General features: G+C 37.3%; 1 protein-coding gene across 4 annotated transcripts in view; it reads left to right on the top strand.

The window, feature by feature from the left end:
* Nucleotides 1-26,617, top strand: part of SLC39A12 (solute carrier family 39 member 12) — a 70,599-nt gene that overhangs the window by 43,021 nt on the left and 961 nt on the right. For all 4 annotated transcript variants that reach the window (XM_032425748.1, XM_032425746.1, XM_032425749.1 and 1 more), the window contains 2 exons: nucleotides 1,398-1,556; nucleotides 3,321-3,508. In XM_032425748.1, coding sequence (XP_032281639.1) covers nucleotides 1,398-1,556; nucleotides 3,321-3,508 — 347 coding nt within the window. The remainder of the gene's footprint in view (nucleotides 1-1,397; nucleotides 1,557-3,320; nucleotides 3,509-26,617) is intronic.

The following is a 26,617-nucleotide window of genomic DNA, read 5'->3' on the forward strand; positions in this document are numbered from 1 at the left end:
TGTATTATTTGTTTCAGAGGTACAGGTCTGTGATTCAACAGTCTTACACAATTCACAGCGCTCACCATAGCACATACCCTCCCCAATGTCTATCACCCAGCCATCCCATCCCTCCCACCCCCCCACCACTCCAGCAACCAGTTTGTTTCCTGAGATTAAGAATTCCTCATATCAGTGAGGTCATATGATACATGTCTTTCTCTGTATTTTATGGTGTCAGATGTGAAATGAGTCAAACTGTATTCCCCGGACAAAATAGAAAACCGTATTGTAGTACAGTGCCCCTGTCATATTGGACCACATAACAGAAACCAGGAGGTAACCTTTTTCTATTTTTACTGAGTGTATAATTATTAGAATATTGGGTTCAGTTCTAACAGCAACAACTACTTACACCAGGCACACAGTGCATAAGGGGTGAGTAATTAATGAAGTCTTAGACAGTGGAAATTGATTTGAATAGCTATTCCTATCAAATGGCATCTCTAGGTGGTTTACTGTCTTAATAAGTGTTATCCCAGGAGTACTTTTTGAATGTATTAGTTGTCCAATTCCATAAGGGGGTTATGCTAATATTATAGTTTTAGGTTTTTGAAAACAGAAATTCTGTCCATTAAAACCTTGGATCCAATTATGATTGAAAATATGATACTAATTATTTCAGTGAGTCTCCACTAATCAGATAATGTATATTATGTAATGGAATCCCATGAAAACAACTTCTCTTTGTTTTGTTCAATGTCCTGCTGGCCTAGTACTGAAGGTTATTTTTCGGAAAGACAAAGACACTAACTAATTGTACCAAAGCTAATTTGGGGGCCGGCGGAGTTGACCATGGTTCTGTGCTGGTCACAGCTGGGGAGTGAACAAGATATTTGGGGAGGGCCATGAGCACCAACCAGAAAGGGAAACTCAATGAGCAGAAAATGGCAGACTAACGCCAGGGATAGTCTGACCCAGAGGAGACAGTTTTGGAAAATAGCCTCATTTTAATGACATCCTACGGGGACGGTCTTAAATTATTTTAAAGTGCTTTACAAAAGATGCACATGCAGAGGTCACTGGTGGTATTTTGGAAGGTTCTAACAATATTATGTTTATTTTTTTTTCTTTTGGGATAGCTGAACAAGGTGACAGAATAGTGAATGCCACACGTAATTTATCTCGTTACTATTCAGATCCATTACGAAAACAATGACCTGCAGCCAAATGTGTCGATTACTATATTTGGGTCTCCAGTCCTGACTTATTTGAAAAGCTGAAACAAAGCGGGGTTGCTTAATTTGATGCGATTTAAGAATGTCAAGGGTGGATGGGGAAGTTGGTTGTGTGTGAAGGGTTCCATGAAATGTCTGGTGCCCTGTTAATTCTTCTCACACCTTTATTTGGTTCTTTAGGCAAAACCATTAGCTTGTTAGCAATAATGATACTGGTTGGGGACAGCCTGCATAATTTTGCAGACGGCCTCGTGATAGGAGCGGCCTTCTCATCTTCATCCGAGTCAGGAGCGACCACCACACTTGCAATCTTGTGTCACGAAATTCCACATGAAATGGGTAAGTCACAGAGTAGTGTGGCTGTCTCCCGCTTGTTGAGAAAGCCAGAGTGTATTTCTAGCTATGGTCTGTAGGCGTCTTTTTCCGACACACAATTGAAAGGTGAATACTTTACATTCATAATCTATTTAAATGGCAAGAAGAAGACAACTAGAAAAAAAAATTCTGTACCTTGGGATAAAATTCACTTAGACTCTTTATGATGTTTCCCCAGGGCCAGAAGTTACTCGTTTTGGACTCTGGAGAGTTCTATATGGAAGAAAGTCATCTAGAGAAACCTTGTTTTAAAGATCTTTGGCAAAGACTTTAAAATCTGCATATTAAATGTGGGAAAAACATTAAGAGGGGAACTTTCCCCATTAGGTCAGCAAACAGGCCAATGAGATAAAATCACATTTAAATTAAAGCCAAACCATGGTTTCATCAACTTGATTTATATAAAATGTCTAAGGCCAAGCATAAAATTGAAATGACAGGCGTCTGGTAGCAGATGCGCATCAGGCTCTTTTTTCTGGATAATCTTAATAGCCCTGTAATTAACATTCTGCCTCCTAGGAAACAAGACAAGACAAAATAGACATTTCCAAAAGAGGCCCAGAAACAGCAAGGACTGGCTCCAGGCACACGCGTGCCCTAGAGAGGGAGCTCTGGACAATCTCATTGCCCCCCACAGCCAGGTCTACATTGCCCCTTTGGGCCACCCCGGCCTCCGGTGTTCAGTGTCTCCTGCTGGAAATCCTGTTACCAACCCATCACGCATCCTTCTTAGAGCAGTTTATCCAAGGACCTGGTCTGGGTGCCGTATACTGTGGCCTTGCCTTTAGCTATTATACTAAAACCACAGAGGAGTGTGACAGGCTGTGGCAAACCAGCAAAGATGTTTTAAGACCTATTCCTAGGGGGCGCCTGGGTGGCTCAGATGGTTAAGCCTCTGCCTTCGGCTCAGGTCATGATCCCGGGGTCCTGGGATCGAGCCCTGCATGGGGCTCCCTGCTCCACGGGGTGTCTGCTTCTCCCCCTCCTTCCTGCTTGAGCTCTCTCTCACTATCTCTGTCTCTCTCAAATAAATAAATAAAATATTAAAAAAAAAAAAGACCTATTCCTAGGACCAGTTATGCCACAGAACTAAGAAACTGAGTCGCCAGACTGTCTCTTTATTGAATTTCAGCCCTTCCCTATCTCCCAAAAAGAGACTCTCAGAGCAAAAGGTCATTCTTCTTTAGGAGGAAAGGTGTGGAGAGAATCTTTTTCTATAATCATCAAGGCAGTAAAAACGTTTTCTAAAGGAAAAATTTGTTTTCCTAACCAACTTTTGCAATGATTTTAAAATCTCATATTAAGTAGTTCTCTGTTTCCCCACAGGAGTTCTCTCAGAAGTAAAGGATAAAAGCCAACGTAACGTGATTTCGCCTGGCAAGTTTCCAGGCAAAACGGTTTAAAAACTCTAGAACAGCAAGTGCTTTATTCTGCATTTATCTAGGTTGAAAATGTCACAGGGTGTCAGGACCTGAAGAATATGTCACAGTTCTCTCCGCATATGCTAGATTCAGGACTAGTAAAAGGAAGACAGCTCTTGAAATGTAACTTCCTAACGGTATAATGGGAATCCTAGAGAGATATAAGAAAATGTTTTATCAACGGGTCAGTCAACTTGTAAAATTGGTCCCAGTCGCTGAAATTTGAAGCATCCTAATAGCACATTACTCTAGCAAAGTCATCATCATTTATACAATGATTATATTTTCTTTTTCCCTTAAATTTCAGGAGATTTTGCCGTGCTCTTAAGCTCTGGACTTCCTATTAAGATTGCCATCCTTATGAATTTTATAAGTGCTCTCACTGCCTTCATAGGACTATACGTTGGCCTCTCAGTATCAGCTGATCCGTGTGTTCAAAACTGGATCTTAACAGTTACTGCGGGAATGTTCTTGTATTTATCCTTGGTGGAAATGGTAAGCTTTGTGGCTTTTCCATGTTGTTTTTCTAAACTCTGAAAATGTAAAACAGAGAAAAAGCCATAAAATGGAAGGATAGATGAGAAGAGAGGAATATATTTAATAATATTAAAGACTAAGGAAATATTCTGTGTAATCCAAGAAAGTAAGTTGTAGGCAGAAGAAACATAATTTGAGATACAGAAAATATTGACATCCTTTCAGTGAATTTCAGTGGAATGAATGAAGCCTGTCGAATTGCCAAAAAATGATCATCAGTTCACTCTGCTCCAGCTTTGCATCTCTATATGGTGCCTAGCCTTCTAGCTGAAAAATGGAAAGTGCTGTAACATAGCCACCTATTTTGTTTACGCATTGGAAAATAGTTCATCCGAACTTGCCATTAATCAGCTGTTTGACTTAATTAACCAGCTGTATTTTTTAAAGAAATGATTTCATCCTTATTTTTTACTTTAAGTTTTACTTAAGTTTTACTCTATCATGCTGGTGAAAAGAGAAAGATGATAGTATGGAGCCTCTCACATTACAACATATATTTCCTAAAGAGGTCCTCGCTGACATGAATGGAAACTCAGTTACCACTTTTCATCCTCTCCAATCTGATGAAGGAATTAAAGCTGGGAAATTTTACTTTTTTTTTTTTTTTTTTTTGCCTCTTAAATTCTGGAATCTGCAAAATAAACCAGTCTTTTTGAAGTCACCTTCTATTAGACTTGGTACGATTTGGAATGTGTTGAGGTAGAAGTCCGAAAACTATCTTTTCTCATATGTTGGAATCATGCATATTAAAATGATATAAATGAATGAAAGAAATACTGAAGAGTGAAAATCAATAGAAAGCCCATCCAAATGGAGTAAAATATGTGATTACATGAATGTTAGATTGGAAAAGTAAAATAAGCAATCTTGAAGGTCATATGTGGAACAGGACCCTTGGGATTGACTCATGATCTGGCAGAATCTCGCTATTGTCCCAGAACTAAGTGAAGAAAAATGTTTCATGAGGAAAAAAATCTGAAAGGCAGGAGCCTTTACTGAAACAACCAGGTAACAGTGAATTCTGGAGGTAGAATTCAATAAGGGGACTCTTCAAATATAACACAACCATTTTAAACCCCAGTCTACATACTTCTGACTTTTTGGTGGTTTTTCTTAATTCTCATGAGATTAAGATAGATGAGGTAAACACCAAAAGGTACTTCCCTGTTTAGAAATGTTCTTAGATATTATTTATGATACTCAGGGAATTTCCTGATCTTGATAGTAAAGATGATACTAGGGGAGCAAGGTCAGCCCACCTCTTCTGAACTCCAATCCTCAAGCCAAGGTCAGTATCACAGGATCCTATGAGACTTCCAGTTTGAGAAATCTAGATAGCTAGCCTTGCATGGTGGTTTCCAAAGGAACACTTGTCACTCATCACTGAATGTTGCAAACTACCTTTTGTCTAAAATGTCTGTATGTCAGTCCTCAAATTCACTCGTGAGTCTCCTGATTTTCATTTTTCTGCTTCTAAATTCCTTTCTCTTTATGACTCAGTTGGGGGCAGTTGCTGTATTCTTTGGAAGTTTATTCTGTTGTTTTGTTTTGTTTTGTTTTGTTTTGTGTTTTGTTTTAAGTCTGGATCTCTCTTCAATTATGATGGATGTATATTTATCTAGTTAATGCTTTTTCTTTGTTAGAGAGTCTGATCTCCCAAAATGGACCTGAGAACATTATCAAGAACTGTTTGTCGTGGAGAACCCTAAGCTAAATACGTCATTTTCCCCTCAGTGTTTCCCCCCGGCTTCGTTAGCGTAAGCAATCACTTGTAAGAAATGTGGCAGATATCCTATGAGATTCCAACTAGAATGAATCTTGACCTTGTTGCAAATTCCTACTGGCCAAGGAAAAGCCGGCATCCTGGCAAAAAGACAGGAAAGAAAATACTCTCGAGTTTCCTGGGGCTACTTCGTATAATCCAGGTCGCCTGCTCTCACGGCCTTTTGAGTAACTTCTAAACAAATAGGACTCTTTCACATAACAGCAACTTTAACTGTTGCTGGGCTCTGGGGCTGTGCCAGAGAAAATAGTCTTTTGTCATTTAAAGGGAAGAAAACAAGGTTTCAAGACTCTGTAAAACAGCAAAGAAAATAAATAACAGTAACTAAAGGGTAAGGGCGGGGGAGAAATACTTTCATGCACTGGCTATTTACTAAATGCTGGAAATTTACCAGGCACCTTCTGAGCAGGGCTAATGTGAAAAGATTAGCTACATTTTTGCCTTGTTTGTTTATCTCAAAGAAATTGGGCATGTTATTTCAAACTCCCAGAAGAAAAAGAACTAGGAGCAAAAATGGGGCCATTAGTAATGAAGTCAGCAAGGCAGAAAGGCTTCACTAGGGAAATCTGCCAGCCTAAATTCTCCAAAGTGGTATTGCCTTATCCAAGCACACTAACTCTCAGAGGCACTGAATGGTTTCTAAAGAAAGTTAAGAATGAATGCAGGCCCGGGTGGCCAGAGGAAACTCATTCTGTTATAACGATCAGTGTCCTAGGATGGGTTTGTCCCAAGCAGAGGCTAAGACAAAGGCATTTGGGAAGGCAGTTCGCCCTGGAGGTGATCCCAGGGGCAGGAATGGAGGGCAGGTGGAGTGGAGCAGAAAATGACAGAAAGTCAAGAAAACGATGTATTTTTGTTAAGTCGACCACCACTATGGGCGATCCGCCACACAAGGCCTTCTGGGTGTGGGGAGGCTCCTACTCCCATTGTTCAAAGCTAGCCCCACAAACATACCCCCCACACACGCCCTTTTCAGGTTATGCATGCTTGAGCACCAAGGGAATTCCCACCGCAGTCCCAAGCCATCACATTGGAGAAGCCCAGGGCAAGAGAAGGAGGAATGCAGGGTGGGCTGAAGCAAAGTTCTGTGCAAAACTAATCAACACCCCCTTGGAAATGGTGTCTGCAGCAGTGGCTGAGTGTCAGAGATGAGAGAATACGAGGAGCCCCTTCAGGGCAGGAGCCAGCCAAAAACTCAGGAAAGACTCAATACGTGATAGTTAGCAGAACACGCTCCAAACCCAGTGGTCTTAAGGTAATATTTGATATTCAACCATCTCTGTCCTCCAGCACCCAACTTTGATTCTCCTCACTTTTCAGGCAGCACTCTGACTGACCCAGATTTCTTTCCTAGAAGGGCAGCCCAGCTGTTCCCTGAGGGGTCTGCTTTGTCCTGGTCGGGCCATGTGTCCTGTGGTTGCCTGTTCCCCATTGTCATCAGACATGGAAGCACCAAGAGATGCTTCAGGGAACCCCTGGTTTCTAGATACGTTCCTTCCTCCATTGTGTAGCCATAACACTACCTCCTCATGGTAGCCAGTGGCAATGACTCCCACCAGTTTCATAACATTTGTCTCTGCTGGTAGACCTATGGGCAGAAAGAGCGCAAGCGTACTCACAGGTTCAAGTTCAGTGGAAATGCTCCCTGGTATATTCTCAAAAACAAAGATCTGTGATCTGACAGTGCTAAACTTTGCAGGAATAGGAAGCACAGATTCTATCAATGTAAGAGTTGGCAATGATGGTGTATCATTGTTTCAGGATTTTCTCTCATTTCTGCTATTTTTATGATTCCCTTCCTTCTGTTCACCTTGCATTAATTTTCTGCTTCTTTTCTTCCTTTGTGACGTGGAATGACATCTCATTGATTTTAAATCTTTTCTTCTTTTCTAATCCAAGCATTGAAAGCTATAAATTTCCCTCTAAGCACTGCTTTGCTGGATCCCATGTCTTTTAATCTGTTGTGTGTTCAGTACAGATCCCTTTGAAATGTCTTTAAATGTCTCATGTAACTTTTTTCTTATGGAAATATGGTGCCTAATTGCTCAATGTTTGTAACTTTTATAAGTAGCTCTTAGTTATTTTAATTTCTTCACTGTCAGAGAATATACTCTGTATTATTTTAGTCCTTTGAAATATTTTGAGGCATGTTCTATGGCCCAGTGTATGGTCCATCCTGGTAAATGCCCTCCCTCATATGCGTTTGGAAAGTCCATGAGTGCAGCATTTTTGGGTGTAGAGTTCTGTGAATGTCAGTTAAGTCAGACTGGTTGATGGCTTTATTCATATTCTCAAATTCCATACTGATTTTTTTCTCCACTTGTTCTGTTAATTAGGAGTGATGCTACAATATACACCTATGTTTGTGGGTTTCCCTATTTCTTTCTTGGTTTTATCAATTTTGCTTCACACAGTTGAAGCTCTGTTATTTCATGCATGCATATTTAGGATTGGCCTGTCCTCTTGATTGAATCGATACTTATATCATGCGGGAAGATCCCTCTTTACCTCTGAGAAAACTCTATGTCTTGAAGCTTCCTTTGTCTGATGTTCGTAGAGTCACATCTGCTTTTCTGCTTACTGTTGGCACAGAATATCTTGGCCATCCTTTCGTCTTCCCCTGTCTATAGGAGGTAAGGCGTGACGTCTTGATAGAGTATTTGAAGTGTAATGGAACAGAAGTGTCTGATACAATCAATAATCCCAGGGATTAATAGGTTAGAATCCATTCATCTTGTCTATCCACTTTCTCCCAATTGTATTTATAACCAGATCTATCGGTTTGGTATCTTTTTTGTGTTCCCATGTTTGCTACAAAGATTTCATGCAGATGTGTTCTATAGATGCTCCCTTCGCCAAGATACCCCTGTCCTCTTCTTGGGGACCTGTGAATATGTTATCTTACATATCAAAAGAGACTTTGCAGATGTGATTAAGGTTTAGGACTTTGAGATGGGGAGATTAGCCTGGATTTTCTGAGTGGTCACGTTCTAATCACGTGAGTCCTTAAAAATGGGAAACCTTCCCCAGCTGCAGTCAGAGAGAGATGTGACGGTGGAAGGAAGGTCAGAAAGATGTGGCACTGTGACTGACAATGGAGGAGGAGGGCCAGTCACCAAGGAATGCCAGCCACCTCTAGAAGCTGGAAAAGGCAAGGAAACAGATTCTGCCCAGGAGCCTCCAAAAGGAACACAGCCCTGCTGACACGTTGATTTTAGCCCCGTGAGACCCTTGCCAGATTTCTGACCTATAGAACTGTTAGATAACAAACTTGTCTTGTTTTAAGCCCCTAGATTAGTGGTCATTTGTTAACAGCAACCAGAGAAAACTAACATATCCCTACTACTACTCCCTAACTACTAACCCTGGGGTAGATGTGCTTGGGAAGAAAGGCCGCTATGTAGGACGGTCCCATTCTACCGGAGAACCGAGAGTTCCTTCTAAGAAAATTCTCAGAACTAAAAAAGTCCAGAGGATTTCTCATATTCACCTTCTCTAAAGTCTACAGACTTTCTCAACTAGAAGGAAAGGACAAGCCTTGGAAGTATAATTTTTCAGGAGTTTGGGTAAGAGAGACTTTATTTTTGATAAATACGATTTATTATTTAAAGAATAAATTAACTCATTTTAAAGAATATAAGAGATTATGGCAAGGAAAGGCTTATTTTGGATCTGAAACAAGTTTCAGACCTTTAGGCATTTTTCCTAAGGTTTTATATCCTGCAAAACTGTTTCCATAACAACGAGCCCATAGAAACTTCAAGAGGCTATCACCACAGATAGAACTACAGAAGTCCCTAGAATTGGCAAAACTGGACAACTGCCCAGGACCCCAGTACATGGATAGCACCCAAGCTGATAGTGGAGAAGTTGTAACTCTGAGAGGTAGGTGGTAGAGAAGAAAGAGTTGAGCTCACCAGTTTACGTCAAAACAAAATGAGATGAAACTCGGGTGCCCCCTCCATGTACATCATGGCCATCTAGTTGAGAATAGACCTTCTTTCCAGCCCCCTCCTCAACCAATCTCCCTAACTATGTAGTTCTCTGGATCTTTCTCCCTTCCCTCTGTGCTTGTTTGTTTGTTTGAAGGGATGCTCTTTTAAAACATTTCTTCCTCTTCCAGATTATTACTAATGCTCCTTCAATCTTGATTTCATTCAATCTTGAAACTGCAAGATTGAAGAGCAGTCGCATAGAGTACCTTGTGTATCTGTCCCCTCTAAGAAGTGTCTTCTTGACGTAATATCATAACCAGATTTTGCCTGGAGGCTTCTCCAATTTCCAGATAATTTTCCTTGAGTGAAAGGCAGGATAAGAATATTTTGATTCCAAACTTAAGATCCTCTGCTTTGAAAATAAATCCACACACACAAAAGTAAGATCTATGTGTTAAACCCAGTCAATAAATAGGATTATCAGTAGTCAGATGAAGAGCATCCATTGGCTTCTCTATGTTTATTTTAATTCAGCGAATTTAATAGCTTCAAGATAGTGAATTGGGTGAAAAGAACATAAACTGACTGACAAAACAGCCAACTTTCTAGCAAGGCTTCTCAGCTTTTCTTAGTCACATGACTACAAAATTAAACTAAAATAGACTCCTATGCTTTTAGGATATTGATCCTATTCCCACTTCCCCATTATTCTTTATCTTCCAATTTATTGATTTTGATGGAATCGTGCTTTCTCAGAGAAAGCTAGTTATATCCAATGCAATTTAGTCAATAATCTACAATCACCAAGTTGGTCCTAGTAAAAGAGTCCTTTTTCCCTCCAAAAAACTAGTAAGCTATCTTTTCTTTGAAGTTTGACAATACCTAGGTGTGATACCCTTTAAACAATATGCTTCCATAAAAGGAGATATTTTATTTGAAAGACATATAAAATAACCTTGATATACATATTTTCTTTCAACAAATATTGTACTTGAAATCAAGGAGTGCAACTCACATCATTTAAAATACTCTTTTTCTGTGGAAAAAAATGACAAGCATTTAAAAACCATTTCAGGCAGCAAAAGTAATATAATTTAACATGCAAAATTACTTCTTCACAAAAGCAAGAAGTATGAATCATTCTTACCAACAATTTTGAAAGATTTTTATTCTCTTTCTCTGTAAATCAGTCAAACTCTATGCTTAGGTATTTTCTACTGAGAAAATGACTAATAGACCCAATTTTGATAAATGTTGTGCCCTGTGATTTTAAAAAATTGACTACCAGAAATGTTTGTATTTTTGTTCCTTGTATTTCTTTTTTCCTTCTAGCCAGTCTCTTAAACCATGCACACACATCTTCCAAAGTTATCCATTTCTTAGGAAAATACTAAAGATGACTAATGACTCTCTTTCCTGAGCTATACAATTAAGAATTTGTCTAACTGAATCACTTCCCCTAAGGAAAAAATGGAGAAGTGAACTATTAAATACAAGTTAAAAGCAGGTAATATCCTTGTCTCTCGGAATTGTGTTTGGTCTTTGTCTTACAACTCAGTTTTCAAAAGAGATTTTCATTTATTTTCTGATGTAAACTGCTTCATAAATTCCCTTGGGAAGATAAGATCGGGAAATTAGAAGTCTATAGTATCCTGTGTTTGAATTTTTTTTAAAAGATTTTATTTATTCATGAGAGTCAAAGAGAGGCAGAGGGAGAAGCAGGCTCCCTGTGGAGCAAGGAGCCCAATGCAGGACTCGATCCCAGGACCCTGGGATCATGACCTGAGCCGAAGGCAGATGCTTAACCAACTGAGCCACTCAGGTGCCCCTGCTGTGTTTGAATTTTTAAATAAAATATCGAATGCTGAATTTTAAAAAATAACCTTAAGATAAGCCTCCTCTTTGGTACCTTCACCTTGGTGATCCCAGGTACACTGAAAGCTGTAGTCCTTGCTTTCTTTCCTTGCAAAGGAAAATTAAAACTGCTGTATTAAGTTGTTTTGTGAAGAGAGCTACTAATTTAAAAAGACTTGAATTCAAAACAGGACTTGTGTCAATGGGAACAAATCTCCCAATTTTAGGATATTGTTGAGTCAACATAGTGATCTGTGTTGACGGTGTTATTATTAGTAATCAAATATGATGCTAAAATAGAATGCACTTTTTTTTTGTCATATAGAATCTGTGAATTTTATTTCAAGACAGTATTATTATTCCGGCAACTGCTTTTACCCCCATGGAATTTTTAATTCCGTTACAATTAACATACAGTGTTCTATCAGTTTCCGATGTACAATATAGTGATTTAACAATTCTATATATCATCCAGTGCTCACCTTGATAAGTGTGCTCTTTAATCCCTCTCACCTAGTTCACCCATCCCCCACTCTCTTCCCCTCCGGTAACTGTCAGTTTGTTCTCTCTGTTTAAGAGTCTGGTTTTTTGTTTGTCTCTCTCTCTCTCTTTTTTTTTTTTGTTCATTCATTTTGTTTCTTAAATGTCACATATGAGTGAAATCATATGGTATTTTTCTCTGACTGACTTATTTCAGTCAGCATTATATCCTCGAGAATCCATCCATGGTGTTGCAAATGGCAAGATTTCATCCTCTTTTATAGCTGAGTGATATTCCATTGTATGTATAGACCACATCGTCTTCATCCATTCATCTTTGGATGGATGAGTTGCTTCCATAATCTGACTATTGTAAATAATGCTGCAATAAACATAGAGGTGCATATATCTTTTCAAATTAGTGTTTTCATATTCTTTGGGTAAATACCCAGTAGTGGAATTACTGATCATATGGTAATCTTATTTTTAATTTTTTGAGGGATTCCATACTGTTTTCCACAGTGGCTATACTAGTTTACATTCCCACCAATGGTGCACAAGTGATCCTTTTTCTTCACATCCTTACCACACTTGTTGTTTCTTATGTTTTTTATTTTAGCCATTCTGACAGGTGTGAAGTGATATCTCACTGTGGTTTTGATTTGCTTTTCCCTGGTAATTAGTGATGTTGAGCATCTTTTCATGTGTCTGTTGGCCATCTGGATGTCTTCTTTGGAAAAATGTCTGTTCATATCTTCTGCCCATGAAATAGAACATACTTCTAACCTCCTTTACATTGCTGTCAAAAGAAATGACTAAGAGAATGAATTCAATAAAACAAAAGAGAAAATATATAACAAATGGATAGATTAGGTTGAAACCACACCCAAACTTTAACTGAATTAAAGTCTTAGGAGATTGTTAGAGGCAAGAATTGATAGAATATTTTTCAGCAAATATTCCAAAGAAAATTTTCATCTTCCAGAATATTGTAGAAAGAGAAATCCAGCAGGGCCCTTCTGAGATTTTGTAGCTGCTAAAACCTCATTCTGTGGATAGCCAACCTTCCCCAACCAATTGCAGCCAGGGAGTCAGCCAGGTTCCTTCAAGGAAAGGAGACATAGACTTCCCTCCATCATGTAATAGCCGACAATCACAAAGAAATTTGAAGTAGTCCACACTGCAGACTATGAAAAAAGGGATTCTAACTCTCTAGAAATGGACTATGTTATGGGTTAATTTCTTAATCCCTTTGGGCTGCTATAATTAAAAAAACATAGACTGGGTGGCTTGAACAAACATTTCTTCTCACAATTCTGGAGGCTGGGAAATCCAAGATCCAGGTGCTGGCAGATTTGGTATCTGGTGAGGACCTGCTTCCTGGTTTGCAGATGGCTGTTCTGCTGTGTCCTCACATGGTGGAGTGCAGGGAAAAGCAAGGTCTCTCAGGACTCTGATAAGGGCACTCATCCCATTCAGGAGGGCTTCGTTCTCATGACCTCATCGAAAGCCCCACTTCCTAATACCATCACACTGGGGCATAGGGTTTCAACATGCAAATTTTGAGGGAAAGAAAACATTCAGTCCATAATATCTATGCTCCAGGACTTTGAGATCTAAACGTAACACGTTTCTCACTGCAAAGTGATAATAATGAATCCTTACCAGGCAATGAATGACACCTCTTCCTATCACATAGTTTCTTGGATATAATTAAATACTGCTTATTGTAATATTATAATAAGCTAAAGAGTTAAAGCAATTGTGAAACCTTGGAGAGAGAGAGTGTGTGTGTGTGTGTATGTGTGTGTGTGGTGTTTATTATGGTAAGATACACATAACATGAAATTTACCATTTTAGGGACACCTGGGTGGCTCAGTTGGTTAAGCGTCTGCCTTTGGACCTGGGATCGAGTCCCACATCAGGCTTCTTGCTCATCGGGGAATCTGCTTCTCCCTCTGCCTGTTCCTCCCCTCCTTGTGCTTGATCTCTCTCTCTCTCTGACAAATAAATGAATAAAATCTTTAAAAGAAATCTATTTTAACCATTTGAAGTGTATAATTTAATGACATTAAGTATATTCACATTGTTGTACAACCATCATTTAAAAACTTTTTTCACCTTCCCAAATTGAAACTCCATACTCATTAAACACTAACTCCCCATTATCCCTGCCCCTACTCTCTGGCGTCCACCTGTTTGCTTTCTGTCTCTATGAATTTGACTACTCTAGGTACCTCATTTAAGTGGAATCATAGAGTATTGGTCTTTTTGTGACTGGTTCATTTTACTTAGCATGTGATCTTCAAGGTTGATCAATGTCACCATGTGTCAGAATTTCTTTCCTTTTTAATGCTGAGTAATATTCCATTGTGTGTACACACAACATTTTGCTTATGCATTTATCCATCAGTGGACACGGAGTTGCTTTCACCTCTTGGCTACTGTGACTAATGTTGCTATGAACATGGGTGTACAAATAGATCTTGAAGTCCCTGCTTTCAATTCTTTTATGTGTATATCCAGAAGTGGAGTTGCTGAATCACATAGTAATTCTAATTTTAATTATTTGTTTTTCACAGTGGCTGCATCATCTTACCCTCCCAGTATCTCTGCATCTTCACCAACACTTGTTATAGTCTGTCATTTTGAAAATAACAATCCTAATGGATGTGAAGTGGTATCTCATTGTTGCTTTCATTTGCATTTCCTGAATGATTAGTGATGTTCTTTAGCATCATTTCATGTGCTTATTGACCATTTGTATATTTTCTTTGGGAAAAAATGTGTATTCAAGTCCTTTGATAATTTTGTTTAGATTTTTGTGTGAGTGAGTTGTAGGAGTTCTTTACATATTCTAGATATTAACCTCTTATCAGATATGTGATTTACAGATACTTCCTCCTATTCCATGTGTTCCCTTTTCACTCTGTTTATAATATCCTTTCATGCATAAAAGTTTTTCATGTTGGTAAAATCATATTTAAGCTATTTTTTCTAATGTTTTCTTCCCTGATCTTCTAATGACATATCCAAGAAACCATTGCCAAATCCAATGTTATGAAGATTTCTGCCTACGTTTTCTTGTAAAGGTTTTATAGTTTTAGGTCTTACATTTAGGTCTCTGATCCATTGTGAGTGAATTTTTGTATATGGTGTAAGGTAAGAGTCCAATTTCATTCTCTTGCATGTGGATATCCAGTTTTCCCAATTCCACATGTTGAAAGGGCTGTTCTTTCCTTACTGAATTGTCTCTCGGCACTCTTGTCAAAATCAATTGCCTGTGTTTGCAAGAATTCATTTCTGGACTCTTTATTGTATTCTATTGGTCTATATGTCTGCTTTATGCCAGGACCACACTCTTAATTATTGTAGCTTTGTGGTTAAGTTTGAAACCAGAAAGTGTGAGACCTTGAACTTCGTTCTTTTTCAAGATTGTTTTGGTTATTCAGGGTCTCTTGAGATTTTTTTAAATTAATTTTAAGATAGGTTTTTCTATTTCTGTAAAAAAATCATTAAGAATTTGATAGGAGTTGCATTAAATCTGTAGATCACTTTACCTACTATTGATATCCAAGCAATATTAAGTCTTCCAATCCATGAACATGGGATGTCTTTCCCTTTATTTGTACCTTCTTCGTTAAGTTTGTTCCTAAGTATTTTATTCTTTTTGATGCTATTGCAGATGAAATAATTTTCTTAATATCCTTCCTTTTCAAAGTGTTCATTATTTGTGTATAGAAACACAGCAGATTTTTGTGTTGATTTTGTATCATACAACTGCTGAATTTTTAATTGCATTTTAACATCTCAGAAGTAGAAAAGGTATTGGCACTGGGCAACAAATTTTTATTTATCAGAAGGATATGTTTCATAAGCAGTAATTTTTAAATGTAATATTATAGTGAATACAGTTGTTTAAGTTAAAGACATTTACAAGTCAGAAGAATCCCATCATTAATCACATGAGCTCATTTCTCTCATTTTGTTTTTTAACTCACTAGAAACAGAAATCTGCCTCAATGTTATCCATTTTTTTCTCTTCTTCCTCAATTATAGTTGTATGAATAGATAAACATGCATTGATGAGAATATGTAAAGAAAAGAAATCTTTACTTTTTCCAAAAGTTAGAAGGGATGAAGACTGTATGACAAATTTGATCCTTGTGTGATTTTTTCTTTAGCAGAGCAACTTCCTTGTTAAATTTATGAAGTCTGTGACAGTGAATGCCAGATACAATCTTGTTTACTCATTAGGACTAACATAGGTTGTTTGAAATTCAGTTCATCTAAAGTTTATTGAAAGCATGAGATGATCACTTCTATGAAGAAACAACCTATGTATGGCTTCATGTTGTCAACAGTCTGGGAGAAAAGCAAAAATGTCCTGTGATTGTTTCTGTGGTTAAATACTTACTAAAACAAGTAAGTTGGTCAGCTGACAGATGAGAGAAGAAAGACAAACAAAAATCAGGCTATCTTTTTATTGGATATATTAAGGCCAACAGTCTTTCTAATTTATAATTTTTCAGCAAGTTGTGATCTCATGGATGACTTCCTCAGAAAATTTTCTTGGAGACAGCATATGTATAAAGGATCATATAGACTGAGTGTTCGATTTTGCAAACACTGTGTGAACTTGTGGGTGTCATTAAGAACCATAATAAACCTATCTACCTACCTATTTAATGGAAAAACTCCTACATGTCTCTTTGTAATCATTTTGTAGATAACATGTTATTTGTGAATAATTATCAAATAACCCTTCAAAAGATCCAAAGAAAAATTAATTGATTGCCTTATTAACATTGTCGTGAATATGTGGACGAGTGAATATTCAAAGCTAATTTTTTTCTCATGCATTTGACAATATACAGATGTTCCAGTGCCTCTTTCTAGCAATGATGATCATTTGCAAAAAATCTAGATATATTACTGGTATAAGACTGTGGAAAATATTTGGAAAAAAATCCTCTGTCCTGAGTATAAATAGAAGACTTTGAAATGGCACTATCTAGTTTGACCTATGCCACTAAACAGTTCAGTAACTCAAAATATGCTTTAGTTTTTCCTTCTTCCTTTCCTTTTTTTTTTTTTTTCTATTTTTAGAATAATAGGAATGTGTGAGTGGAACAGAAGAAATACAAAATGATCCATAACCATTATAATTCTTCTCCCAGTGGGCCTATACTTCCTGCTAAGAGTGTTTCTTTAATTTATCTAGTGACAGGGGTGCCTGGGTGGCTCAGTCGGTTAAGCATCTGACTTTGGCTCCGATCATGATCTCAGGGTCCTGGGATTGAGCTCTGCTTCGGGCTCCCTGCTCAGCAGGGAGTATGCTTCTCACTCTACCCCTCCCCCCATCGTGCTCTCTCTCTCTCTCTCTCTCTCTCTCACTCTCTCTCTCTCAAATAAATAAAACCTTTAAAAAAATTTATCTAGTGACTTAGATAATCAGCTTTTTTTTGGTCTATACTATCTGCAGTGGTGGCCACTGCCCATGTATGGCTATCCCATCAAGCCCTTGAAATGTGGTTAGTATAACTGGGAAATGGAATTTTTTTAATTAAAAATTAATTAAAAAATATTTTTTTAGAGCAGTTTGAGGTTAATGACAAAATTGAATAGAAAGTACAGAGAATTCCCAAATAACATCTGACCTATATATGCATGCCTCCCCCACTCTCAACATCCCACACCACAGAGGTACATTTATTATAACTGATGAAACTATATTGACATTATTATAAGCCAAAGTCTGTAGTTTACGTTTGGATTCATGTGTGGTGGTGTACATTCTATGCGTTTTGACAAATGACATATACCACACTTGTGATATCATATAGAATATTTCCCCTGCCCTAAAAATCCTCTGTATTCTGCCTCTTCATCCCTCCTTTTCTGTTAACCCCTAGAAACCACTAATCTTTTTTTTATCTCTGTAGTTTTGCCTTTTCCAGATGTAATGTAGTTGGAATCATACAATATATACCTTTTGAAATTGGCTTCTTTCACTTAGTAATATGCTTTAAGTTTCCTCCACATTGTTCTGTGGCTTGATAGGTCATTTCTTTTTAGCACTAAATAATATTGTCTGGATGTACCACAGTGCATTTATCCATTCTCTTACTGAAGAACATCTTGGTTGCTTCCAGGTTTGGGCAATTATGAATAAAGCTGCTATAAATATCCGTGTGCAGGTTTTTGTATGAACCTAAGTTTTTTATATATTTAGGAGAATACCAAGGAGTGTAATCACTGAATCATATGATAAGAATATGGCTAGTTTTATAAAAGATTTCCAAATGTCTTCCAAAGTGATTGTACCATTTTGCATTCCCACCAGCAATAAATGAGAGTTCCTATTGCTCCAGATCCTTGTCAGCATTTAGTGTTGTCAATGTTTGGATTTTGGCCATGCTAGTAGTTGTGTAGAGATATCTCATTGCTGTTTTCACTTGAAATTTGCTAGTGACATATCATGTTGAACACCTTTTAATATGCTTATTTGCCATCTATGTACCTTCCTTGGAGAGGTGTGTCTATTCAGGTCTTTTAACCATTTTTTTAAAAACTGGGTTGTTTCTTATTTATGTGTTTTAAGAGTTCTTTGTATGTTTTGGATAGCAGTCTTTTATCAATGTGTCTTTTGCAAAAATTTTTTCCAGTCTCTGGTTTATCTTTTCATTTTCTTGACATTGTCTTTCACAGAGAAGAAAATTTAATTTTAAAGAGATCAGTTTATCAATTATTTCTTTCATGAATCATGTCTCTGGTATTATATTTAAAAAGGCATCCCTGTACCCAAGATCATCTGTTTTCTCCTTTGTTATCTTCTAGGATTTTCATGGTTTTGTGTTTTCCATTTAGACCTATGATTCATCTTGACTTAATTTTTGTGAAGGGTAGAAGTTCTGTGTAAAGATTCATTATAGGGTTGTTTTTTGTTTTTTGTTTTTTTTTAACATGTGGATGTCTGATAATTCCAACACCATTTATTGAAAAGACTATCTTTGTTCCATTTTATTATTTTTGCTCCTTTGTCAAAGACCAGTTGACTATATTTATGTGGTTCTATTTCTGGCCTCTTTATTCCATTCCATTGATCTGTTTCTCTGTTCTTTCACCATTTCCACACTGTTGTGATAATTTTATAGTAATTCTTGAAGACTGATAGTGTCAACTCTCCAACTTCATTCTTCTCCTTCAATATTATGGTGGCCATTCTGGGTCTCTTGCCTCTTCATATAAACTCTGGAATCAATTTGCCAATATCCATGAAATAACTTGCTGAGATTTTGAATGGGGTTGTGTTGAATCTATAGAAGAACTGACATCTTAACAATATTGAGTTTTCCTGCCCATGAACATGGAATATCTCTAGATTTATTTAGTTTTTCCTTGATGTCTTTTACTAGAATTTTATACTTTTCCTCATATAGATTTATACTTGGGTATAGCACTGTTTTGGGGGCTAATATAAATGGTAATGTGTTTTTAATTCAAATTCCACTTGTTCATTTTCCTCATATGTAAGAATTGACTTTTGTATATTAACTTTGTATCTTGCGACCTTGCTATAAGCACTTATTAGTTCTAGGAGGGTTTGTTTTTATGATTCTTTTGGATTTTATACATAGATGGCCTTTTTTGGTATTCTTTTCATTTCCTTTTATTCTCTTACTGCACTCACTAGGACTTCCAATTTGATGTTGAAAAACAGTTGTGGGAGGGGACATCCTCGCCTTGTTCCTGATCTTAGCAGTAAATTTTCTAGTTTCTCACCATTGGGCATGATGTTACCTGTAGGTTTTTTTTGTTACAGATGATCATGATGATTTTGAGGAAGTTTCTCTCTTTTCTTAGTTTGCTGGGAGTTTTTATCATAAATGGGTGTTGAATTTTGCCAATGCTTTTTATGCATCTATTGATATCTTCTTTAGCCTGTTGATGTTGCAATGTAGATCACAGTAATTGATTGTGGAATGTTGAACCAGCCTTATATAATTGGATATATCCCACTTGATTATGGTGTATAATTCTTTTAATGTATTGTTGGATTCGATTTGCTAATATTTTGTTGAGAAGTTTTGCATCTCTGTTCATAAGAAATATTGCTCTGTGGTTTTTATATAATGCCTTTAGTTTCTATATTAAGACATTGCTGGCCTCATAGAATGAGTTGGGAAGTATTCCCTCTGCTTCTATCTTCTGGAAAAGATTGTAGAGAATTAGTATGATTTCTTCCTGTTTGGTTGAATTCACTGGTGAATAACCTTTTTGCAGGTTATTAATTATTGATTCAATTTTATCCTGCTTGCTATTCCTTGAGCTCCTTGCATCTGTGATATGGTACCTGACATTAATTTGGGAGAAATTCACAGCCATTATTGCTTCTGATATTGCTTCAGTTTTTTTCTCTCTTTCTTTTTTCTGGTATTATATTACACCTTTCCCCCCATGGTTTGGATATTGTGTTTTAGGGGGGTCTTTTTAGTCATTTTTCTCTCTGATTTTCAATTTTGAAAGTTCCTACTGTCATAACTTCAAACTCAAGAGTTTTTCCTCAGCCATGTCTAATCTACTAACAAGCCCTTCATTCTTCATTTCTCTTGCAGTATTTTTGATCTCTAACATCTTTTTTTTATTCTTTCTTAGAATTTCCATCTCTCCATTTATATTATCTTTGATTGCTTATGTTGTCTACTTTTCCCATTAAAGCCTTTACCATATCAATCATAGTTTTGTTTTGTTTTAAGTTCCTGGTCTGATAATGCCAACTTTCCTGCTGTATCTGACTCTGGTTGTCATGGTTGTTCAGTCTCTTCAAACTGTGTTTTTTGCCTTCACGTAATTCATGTTATTTTTGTTGAAAGGATGACATGATGTACTGGGTAAAAGGAACTGTGGTAAATAGTCCTTTAATAATATAGTAATAAGGTATGGGGAAAGGGGAAGCACTTTATAGTTCTTTGATTGGGTCTTGGTCTTTTGGTGAGCTGGTGCTCCCAGATGGTGAACTTATTGTCTCCTCCCCTTTTAGGTGGAAGAGAATGGCTAGAGGGGGGTGAATTTGAGTATTTCCCTTCCCTAGGCAGGATAAAGTCTAATAAAACCCCAGCAGGTTAGGCTCTGATAAAATAGTTTCTCCTAAGGGAAGTCCTTGTTAAGATCAGAATCCTCTGGCATATTTCAAAATGGCTCCTTTATCTTCCTCCAGATGAAAGCATGAGGGGATTTCCCCCCAATACTCACTGTGAAAATTCAGTAGAGCTCCTGGCAGAAAAATCCACAAAAGTGTGGATTAAGACTTAAGACTGGGTCCCCTTAGATTTTTTAACTTTTAGACTTACCTACACTAAATCTCTAGTAATTTGGCAATTACAGTTTATTTCTCTACCCTGGCACTGGTTTCCACAAAAGTTTCTGCTTGTAGGTTTCTGCTCAGGTAAGTCTGATTCTCTATATACACTTGTCTTTCTCTCCAATGTTTGGGCCAGCCGTTTGATCTCACTTTTCTGTCATTTCTGAGAAGAGTTGTTGTTTTTCAGTTTCTTCATCTTTTTACTTGCTCTTGGGTGAATTAGTGACTTCTAATCTTGTATGACATACCGGAAACCAGAAGTCTTGATATTAAATTTTTAAGTGTATAGTTTGCATATGCAAACAGATAATTGCAGATTTGCAAGCCAAATCATGACTTTCACTCATAAATTTCCATCTTGTTCTCGATGTGGGTCTTCTGCAAGGACACAATTAAGCTTGTTACAAATGTGACAGTAAGAGCAGTGCATGGAATATGTGCCCCTAGAGAGATTAAGCATTATTAGGACAGCCTATAAAATAAGTTTCTGAGGTTTTCTCTCTCATCATATCTCTTAGGAACAAGAGTGGTTCCTTTTAGCAAATGTAAATGTATATACCCAACTCAGTGTGCACAAAGGGTTTAAGGGATCTTCTGAAAAGAAGATGGTATAAGTCAGTTATCAAGGGAGGTTCATGAATGGAGAAGCAAATCATTTCTCTTGAAAGTTGATAATGCCAAAAACTATGCATTCCTGAGAGAGGAAAAATATTTGAATTACAATCTTAACCTTCAAAAGAGACATCGCGGAATGTCTTCAGCAAGTGAATGTTGAATATTTATATTTAAATTGTAAGTTTTTCATAATGAAAGGACTTAGTATTTTTAGTGTTTTTTAGAAGCATTGGATGCTGAACTTTCTTTTTCAGTATGTACATTTATGATTCATACTGAAAGCAAATGTTGAAATATCTAATGAGAGATCTTTAACGCCAACAAGAAACCAGTTTCAGATTACAGATGGAAGTAAACAGAGAAGGCTTTGCATGGCAAGACTCTGAAGCTTAGATGTGTAAGGAGAGACCAAAAATCTTAGTTCTAGAGAATGTTTTATAGATCATCCTCCTGTGTGATACGTCTTCCCTGGTATGTAATTATTACATAGCACATGATATTAGAATTTTTCTAGTTTCTTTCCTGATGGGTTCTAACGTTCTCTGTGAGTATTCCTTTTAAAACTTTAGCTTGACTATGAATACAGTTATGGACACTGACTCAAGTGTAAATCATTTACTTAATATAACTTTCTAAAATGTTCAGAAATTCTAATTAGCAGTTGGCCATCATACCTACATCTCAGTTCGTTAGAATTATAGGGGTCATTATCTGCAGACAAGTCAGTCGCTGTGTAGACTTGGTGCATCTCGGGGAATTTCTCTCCTGTGTCTGATTCAAATTTGAAAACAAAACAAAACAATGGCATGATAAAAGACTATCTTTTAGGTAAAGATTTTCTTATTTCTTTTCCTTTTTTTTAAAATTTTTCTTGCCAGAAAATTACAATTCCTTGACTGTCATGTTTTGGCATCCACTGATTTGAGTTGGGGAACTTGCTAAACATTGCAGGTAAAAAAGAAAATTACTTTCTACCTCAAGGTTTCCAAGTTTCTGGCTGAAATCTAAAAAATATATCTCTTGGCTCTATCTCTGGGCAAAGGTGTTTTGCTAACATTTCTTCTCTTTTTTCCTGACCATTTTCTTCATTGTTAACATACTCTATCCATCATTTCACCCCCTCTAGTCTTAGGGTATAAATCAAGATCTATAAAATTGTTCAACAAGAGAATTTAATTGCCCTAGAGGAAAAGGGGACTTTTCTTTCTTGAAATCCAGGGGGAAATGGGAAGTAATAAAGCTGATGTCAGGAATATTTTAAAAAGAAAAAACAAAATATATACCCTTAAAAATTAATTCATATGGATCTTTATTTTCCTTCAAAATTTACTGGCCAAAATGATAAAAGAAAATATGAGCAGATTCAAAGTAAGTGAAATGCTGTAATCAGACATGGTTGAGATTTGGCATTTTATATTTGTATCTTTTGGAAAGACTTCTTGTAAGACTCTCTGGTATTTTGGTGTATATCCAAGAGATATTATGATTTATATGTTCATCCATAATCATTCAAAAAGGAGCCAAGTATTGTCTCAAAAGTAAGCTTAGCTGGATTTTCTTCCCAAGCCCATTTATGTACAGACATGAAAAGTTCAGATAGACCATCCAAATTAAGATGATCCATATCAGAATGAGACTCTCAAACTTTTTTCTGAAATGTTAATTTTCATTGTCCATTTTTATAGGCTTACAAAGTTAGTCTTTTTTTTAATACCTTTTTTCAAGTACATGTTGTCTGCCTTAAAAACAGAACCAATAACATAACTTTTATAACAAAAGCAGCATGATATCTATATGTTGCATAATATATTTTCATTATGTTTTCATCACATGCAATGACTTTTATGTCTAGTTGAACATTGTTAGCATTGATATTTACACTTTTTTCTGATTAGGTAGAAATGTGTCGGTCATTATAGAGATGAATTTCAGGTAGAGAGCTGGTCTTTACAGGCCTTTATATGTCCTTGTTAGAAGGTGGAGGAGAGACAGTAAAGTATCCCCCAAACTGAGAAAGCATGGTGAAAACAGAAAATGAAGGAGACCACTCCATATAGTTCACACAAAGTTTTATTCAGGGTAATTTATTGATGGGGGGATAGGGCAGGCAGTGATCCATGGCAGCGGTATAGTTATTCTCTGCAAAATCCAGACCTTAGTGCACAGATTATATAGAGGGGACACACAGAAGGTCATTGTCATGAGATTCACATGCACCTCCAAGGGCTTGCATGCCCCTAACTGACAGCTAACTTTTAATTAGATCTTGGGCATCACCTGTGCATCAGGAAGGGGAAAGACTATGTTATCTCTAACAGATTCATGGGAGGTCAAAATAAGCTTCCCCTAATCCCAGCCTCAGTGGGCATTTCTAAGGTATGTATATTAATCTCCAAGGGGGCCAGAACACATAGCCCTAAGAGAGCTCACTGAACAAACATGAACACAATGGAGGGCCAAAGATGGAGTCTGTATTGTCTGCATTCCTACAGTCCTCTACAGTAATGAGATGAGCTGGCTTCTTGTCCTAGTTCTGAGTCACATCCATGTGACTTTGAGTAAGTCATTATCCTCCTTGAGCCATTGTTTCCTCCTAACTAAAAGGAGTTAATAATTTTGTCTCTTGCAGGATTATGAGGAGTAAATGGGGGTGCGGGATATAAGAAAGGGCATGATAAAACAGATGAAAATGAAAGTAAGCACTGCATAAGACCTTCAGCTCGAGCATCCTGAAGGACCTCAAGGAAAAGATGAGCTGCTAGGAGGCACACCTACATGGATGGCAAGATATTGTACAGCCAGTTATTTTGATTAAAAAGTGAAAAGCAGGGATCCTGCTGCAAAACTTCCCAGAAGATATTGCATTCATGTGAATGGTGGCTCCTGGAGCTGTAAAATATTCATGGTGTTTTCTTGTGGATAATGTCATCTACATACTCAGAATCAAAGATTCTTGGTTTTCTTACTGGGAGTGGGGCCACTGATAGAGCCTGGAAACTCTTCTAAACACATTTATTCAATTTTATCATGTGTTACTATAAGCCAACAGCTGGTCTATAAACTTAGGCTGGTGAGAAAAACAATAGATCAAACACTTGCTTTTTAAAAATTGTGGCATTTTTTTGATTTAGTCGGGACAGAAACTTGTTTGAGATTATGAAGGAAGTCCAAAGACACTAACTTAATCTTTGCAGTTTTGTATCTTAAACATTTTGGCTATTAAATCTACCTAATCAAGACCTACTTCTTTCCAACCAAAGACCCTGAGTAGACGTTTGAGGCACAGATGGAACTTAGAAAATGAGCTTTCTAAAATGTAGGTTAAGAAATTGATGGTTTGAAAATGTATCTCAAGTTCTATCTGTTGAACTAGAACCGTTTTCACCACCATGCATTGTATCTTGGCTGAAGTATTTTTCTCAACAATTCACTAAAAACAATCACGATGGTTCAGTCAGTTATTCCTATTTTAGGAGTATTTGCCCAAAAGAAATCTTTTTAGAAATTACTTCTACTTCATCAGAGATGAACACCCAGGTGGCACTAGACACAATAGACATAAGACGAGATGTTAATTCATCCACATCTTGAGGATGAATATTAATTACCTTGCTTGCAAAACAAGGAGAGGGAACTACACAATGTCTTAGTGTATTTGGAGATAAGGTTAATCAAAGTTTGAGCCTTTATGTGACCAGAGATGGCATAATTATGTCTCACAGATGGTCTGATAGACAAATAATTGAGACAGAAGGAAACTGGTCACCTATGTTGTCTGGCCTTGAAGTAAATGCTTGAAGGAAATTGCTTACAAACTGTTGAGACTCAGATGTATTGGGTACCTCCAATGCATGTATCTTGTTATTCCCTCAAGAGTACCATCGATTGCTAGCTCTTTGGGAATAGTCTATGGATTTTCAAAATGTCATTGTAAATTTATAATAGATAATGAACCATACAGGATTACTCTAAAGTAGTATGGCTAAGCTTATGTTTAAACATGGCAGAAAAACATCAAAAGGACACATAATTTGTTTAAGGTTATCTACCCAGGACAGCATTTCTGGATCCTACTTTGCCTTTTGGCCCACTGCTCAGTGTTAGGGTGTGAGATAGCAGGTCACAATAATCCTAATCTTCATCTTGTCAATTTCTCTAATCAAAAGGGAGAAATATCTATCTCAAGCATACCCAAAGAGAACATTCAGGATGCTCTTGTACAGACATTAAAAAAAAACAAGTCAACCTAGAAAAAGAATACATCAACCTTTTGACTGCCATAAATCTAAAACCCTGGCATATTTTATAGGTGTTACCTTTTTCTTGCTGTAAATAACCCAGGAGTTCTCAACCAGAGGTGATTTTTTTTATCCCCCCAGGGGACATGTGACAACATCTGAAGACATTTGCGGTTGTCACAACTGGGGTCAGAGGTAACAGCTGACAACTGTCAGGTAGAAGCCAGGCATGCTGCTGAACATCCTTTAATACACACAAGAGCCCCATAACAAAGAATTATCCAACCCAAAATGTCAATAATGTCATGGTCCAGTGAAGTCTTGCCTCCATGTTGACCTAAGCCGGTTTTCCAATAGAAATGACTATGTCATGCAAGAAATATAGTCACCCTCACCTTCTTAGGATGAGGGATTCAAAGGAACATGGGACGGAAACACCACGAGGATGAAAGCTACAGCATAGGGAATACCGTCCATGGTATTCTAGCCTTGTAAGGTGACCGACTGTCGCTACATCTGTGGTGAGCGCACAACGTATAGAGATGTGAAATCACTATGTTGTACACTCAAAACTAAGGTAACAATGTCAACTATACTTCAACTAAAAAAAATAAGTACAAAGAGATTTTAAAAAAGGAACATGTTGAGGTGCTTTTCCCCCGGACGCTCACAAGAACATTTTTTTCTACAGGGTATTAAAGCCATTCCACTAACTATACAGCTGCCTCTTGCCTCTCCAAGAGTAAAACACAGCCCTAGCGCGTGATGTCTTTATTGTTCTAAAGGTCAGGAAGACC

The sequence above is a fragment of the Phoca vitulina genome, unplaced genomic scaffold, assembly GCF_004348235.1.
Source record: "Phoca vitulina isolate PV1807 unplaced genomic scaffold, GSC_HSeal_1.0 scaffold33, whole genome shotgun sequence".
NCBI classification, from domain to species: domain Eukaryota; kingdom Metazoa; phylum Chordata; class Mammalia; order Carnivora; family Phocidae; genus Phoca; species Phoca vitulina.